Source organism: Pinus tabuliformis, chromosome 7, assembly GCF_031772625.1.
Source record: "Pinus tabuliformis cultivar Carrire ecotype Pingquan chromosome 7, CPIR1, whole genome shotgun sequence".
Classification (NCBI taxonomy): Eukaryota; Viridiplantae; Streptophyta; class Pinopsida; order Pinales; family Pinaceae; genus Pinus; species Pinus tabuliformis.
The window spans coordinates 1,600,136,921-1,600,141,516 of record NC_142293.1 but is presented as its reverse complement, the minus strand read 5'-3'; the positions used below and the strand labels follow the sequence as shown (position 1 = coordinate 1,600,141,516).

At 47.0% G+C, this 4,596-nt stretch overlaps 1 protein-coding gene across 1 annotated transcript; it reads left to right on the top strand.

The window, feature by feature from the left end:
- The first annotated feature begins 211 nt into the window (after positions 1-211).
- Positions 212-3,997, top strand: LOC149254243 (uncharacterized). Its single transcript, XM_089454733.1, has one exon. It carries the CDS (start codon positions 212-214, stop codon positions 3,995-3,997), a length of 3,786 nt encoding a protein of 1,261 aa, XP_089310859.1.
- The last annotated feature ends 599 nt before the right edge of the window (positions 3,998-4,596 follow it).

Genomic DNA, 4,596 nt, shown 5'->3' with positions numbered 1-4,596 from the left:
TCTTTCCAATGTTTACTTTCCACAAAGCATTCAGCAAAAATTAGATCTGCTAAACACGATTTCTAGTTTAAATGAGCACCGAGAATTCCCGCTCTGGATTAGTGGAGGTGACTTCAACATCATTCAGTCACTGGAGGAGAAAACAGGGGGAAGAACAAGACTAGAAAACGACAGCAAAGGACTCAGTGACTTTATACAGGACAACCACTAAATGGATATTCCGACCACCAATGGGATTTTCACCTGGACTAACAAGCGCAATGGGGTCAATCATATTGCCTCTCGGCTTGACAGGTTCCTCCTCTCAGACAACGCAATACATCTAGGCGGCGACTTCAATGCTTCAATTCTGCCCCACGGAGGTTCGCACCATTGGCCCATCGTGCTTCATTGGTCTCGGCCCGGTACAAGAAGTAATAGGCCCTTCCGCTTTGAAGCGTTTTGGTTTACCAACGCAAAGTTCAGGCAGGTTGTTGAGGAGGCATGGAAGTCTTATAGGCCATCCGCAGGAGCCAAAATGTATCAATTCCAGCTAAAGCTGAAAAACCTAAAGCAAGTACTCAAGAACTGGAACAAAACTCAATTTGGCAACATTCATGAGGATCGACAAAGGTTGGAAAAGCAAATGGAAGCTCTACAGCAAGAAATCATCAAAGAAGGACGCACGGAGGAGCAATCCCAAAATGAGCAAACACTCTGGAATAGATTAGAAGAACGGAGAAAGCAAGAAGAAATACTTTGGCGACAGAAATCACGAATCAGCTGGCTGAAAGAGGGTGAAAAGAATACAAAATTTTTTCATAGAACAGCTATACAAAGGCGCATGTATAATAACATCACATTTATCAACAACCTTCAAGGAGAGCGAATTGAAGCCCATGAAGACATGGAAAAGGAATTCACACATTACTTTCAAGACATCCTCAAAGAGCCGGAAGGAAACAAGGAAGCAGAAATCAGAGCTATCACACAACATATTCCCAGAATAGTAACAGATGAGCACAATATCAAATTACTTCAGCCCACCTCCCTGAAAGAAATTGAGGAAGCAATGAACCAGCTCAAGGACGGCAAAGCCCCGGGGCCAGACGGCTTTACTGCCAATTTCTACCATGAATTCTGGGAGTTAATTAAAGAAGAAGTATGGGAGTTGGTGGAAGAATCAAGAAGCATGCACTGGATTCTGCCAGCCCTCAATACCACTTTCATTGCTCTAGTTCCCAAATGTGCGGAACCAAGCAAGCCGGAAAGCTTTCGACCCATTGCTTTATGCAATGTCATATACAAGCTTATCTCTAAGGTCATCGCAAACCGGCTTAAACCACTCTTACCCTTGCTCATTTCACCGGAACAAACAGGTTATGTGGAAGGGAGGCAGATTATGGATGGCATCGTCTTATCAAATGAGGTGATTCACTCTCTCAAGATACTAAAAAAGCCAGGTATGCTTCTAAAACTAGATCTATCCAAAGCTTTTGACAAGCTCAGTTGGAATTATATTCAAAAAATGCTCATAGCTTTTGGCTTTAGTCACACTTGGACAAGATGGATTTACAACTTAATCTCCTCTCCCAGCTTTTCTGTTTTGTTAAATGGTTCTCCATCTCTTCCTTTTAGGCCTTCAAGGGGTATAAGACAAGGGGACCCCCTGTCGCCTTTCCTCTTCGTTCTTATGGCAGAGGGGCTAGGCAGACTGTTGAAGGCTGCCGTCTCTTCTCAAATGCTCAAAGGCATCTCTGTTCATGGCCTTCCTCCCCAATCCCACCAACAATTTGTTGACGACACCATGCTCTTTGGACACCCATCCTCGCAAGAAGCCTCCGTCTTCAAGTCTCTGCTTTCCATTTTTTCCAAAGCGTCAGGCACCTCCATCAATGCGTCGAAATCCCAGCTATATTTCTTTAATACTCCCCTCTCCACTCAAAGGAACATAGCTCGAATTTTGCAGTTTACTATTGCCAAGCTTCCGTCGACCTACTTAGGGGCTCCTCTGGCTGCTGTGGCCATCAAACATTCCTCCTGGCAGTCTCTTTTAGATAAGCTTGAATCCAAGCTCTCACTTTGGACCTTCCGCGCTCTCAACATCGCCAGCCGGCTTGTCCTGATCAAAGCGGTTCTTCAAGCAATGCCATTGTATCTTTTTTCTCTTTTGGCCGCGCCTAAATGGGTACTTAAATCTATTCGCAATCTCCAGCGAAATTTCCTCTGGGGGTCTTCAGGCCTGAACAGAAAATGGGCGCTCGTAAACTGGAAAGATGTTTGCAAACCCAAATCTGAAGGGGGACTGGGCCTACGAGACCCTTTGCAGAGCAATAATACTATGGGCGCACGCATGTGGTGGAATTGGATCACTAAGCCCAATGTTCCATGGGCCAAACTATGGCAGGCAAAATATGCACCGGGCAGCCAATGGAATGATCTAATCAGAATCAACTCCACCACTCAGGGATCACCTATGTGGAACGCAGCCAAACCTCACAGCAAATTCATTCAAGAGCATAGCTTCTGGGAGATTCACTCAGGTACTACAGCAAGATTTTGGGAGGACTCGTGGCAGCAGCTCCCCAAGCTGGCCACAGTTTTTCACAAGCCTCTCTGGCAAGAGCAGATGAAGCATGCACACCTCACTCAAGTCAATCAATTTTGGCAACCTTCGGCAAACACCGACTTCAGAATCTGGAAAAAAGCCAATCTCTGGCAAAGTAATTGGCAAGGAGAGACATATGAGGACATAGAGAGAGAATTATCATTCAGGAAAATTCGATACTCTGCTCTACAGGATCGCCTCAGATGGGGCCATCAGCATAAAGGCACATTTACTACTAAAGAAGCCCATCAGCTCAGATACACTGGAGACCAGCTCAACAAGGACAGGATCTGGGAAAAGATATGGCAACCAGGAATATGGCCCAAAATCTCCACTTTCCTATGGCTGCTCAGTAAGAGAAGAGTGCTCACTTGGGACAACCTGCTAAAGCGTGGATTCGTGGGGCCTTCTAGATGCCCGAACTGCAACATTAACTCTGAGACAATTGGGCATCTCATGGAAACTTGCCCACTCGCTGAGCAAATTTGGAGGAAAGCTGAGAGTTGTAACATGAGATCAGAGACCAGAACAGAAGACATAGCGGAAAACTTAAGGAAATGGGCTCCCTCCCCTTTCAAAAGTCAGCTTCTCAACTTTCTGTGGAGACTCTTACCAGGATTCATATACTGGATTCTCTGGAAAGAAAGAAACCACAGAATCTTCAACAACTCCTCCCGGCCCACTGAAACATTATGGCTAATCCTCATCAAACAGCTGCAAGAAACTCTAGCTCTCAAATCCTGGACAGATGAGGATATGCCAGATTCCCCTTTAGAATGTCGGATCCTGAAGTCTTGGAACTTAAACCTCTCAGTGATAAAGAAAGAAGGCACACGATCTTCCAACAGCAGCGCCTCTCCTTCAAGCTGGTCCCCTCCAGCTTATGCTTCCTTCAAGTTAAACTTTGATGGGGCAGCCAAAGGTAATCCGGGGCTCGTAGGTTATGGAGGACTCTTCCGAAATCACACAGGGGAAATTCTTCAGATCTTCTATGGCTCGCTAGGTAAAGATATGAATAATGTAGCTGAATTGGAAGGCTTATGGAGAGGCTTATGCCTTGCAGAGCAGAATAATTACTTCCCTTTGGAAGTAGAAGGAGACTCCTTAATCCTTATCAGCGCTGCCCAAAGAATCCAGGCGGGTACGTCGGCCATCAAGGTAGCCGCAAGCTGGCGACTATTAAGCAGGATGGAATTAATGGAGGAAATGCTACATACTCCCCAAAGTATAACATTCATGCATGCACGAAGAACAGCGAATAAGGTGGCTGATAGATTAGCCAACCAAGGTGCTTCCCAGAGCATACCTTACTTTGTAGGCTCTCTGGACAACTCAGAAGATGACAAGCTCAACAATGACTGCATCTCACTGGCGAAGAAGGATTTCAACATCCCGGATGCGGGTGCATAGGGGCTCGGTGAATGGCACGCGCCATCACGTGGGCAGGTGGCTCGCTCACGGAAGACGGTGGTACCACGCACAGTGGGACTTTATTCCGCTTGCAGGCAGAGGAATTAAGGCATCAATGCCTGTCCATTCGGCTCGAGGGAAGGTCTTGGAATTCGTTGCAGCGATGAGGTTAAAGCTGCGTAAGATGGAGGTGCAGAAGAGTATGAGGGAGCACAGCAATGAAACCTTGCTCCGCTCAGACGGAATTGGGAATGACGATTTGAGAGGAGAGCCGCTGGTTTGCAAGCCTGTTGTGAATTATTGGTGCTGGAGTTGGTTCGTGCCACTGGTGTCGATTCTGGGCGTTGGGGTCGGAGCGGGGCGCTGGTGCTGGTTCATAGTGCTGGTTTCAATTCTAGTCGCTGTTGAAGTTCAGAGTGTTTGTGCTGGAAAGGGCGCAGTCATGTCGAGAGCAAGACCGCGAATGGGTAGCCGAAGAGGGGGAATTCAGGGCGGGGCTCCCCCGCAGGACGATTACTATTCGCCCTCTTCCTCCCTCGAGGTCACTTCGCAGCCACAAAGACTTCAGGGCAGCATTGAGGAAGAGAGGGGGCAGCATG

Coding starts and splice junctions, on each gene's coding strand:
- LOC149254243 (XM_089454733.1), top strand. CDS start 212: ATGGATATTCCGACCACCAATGGGATTTTCACCTGGACTAACAAGCGC.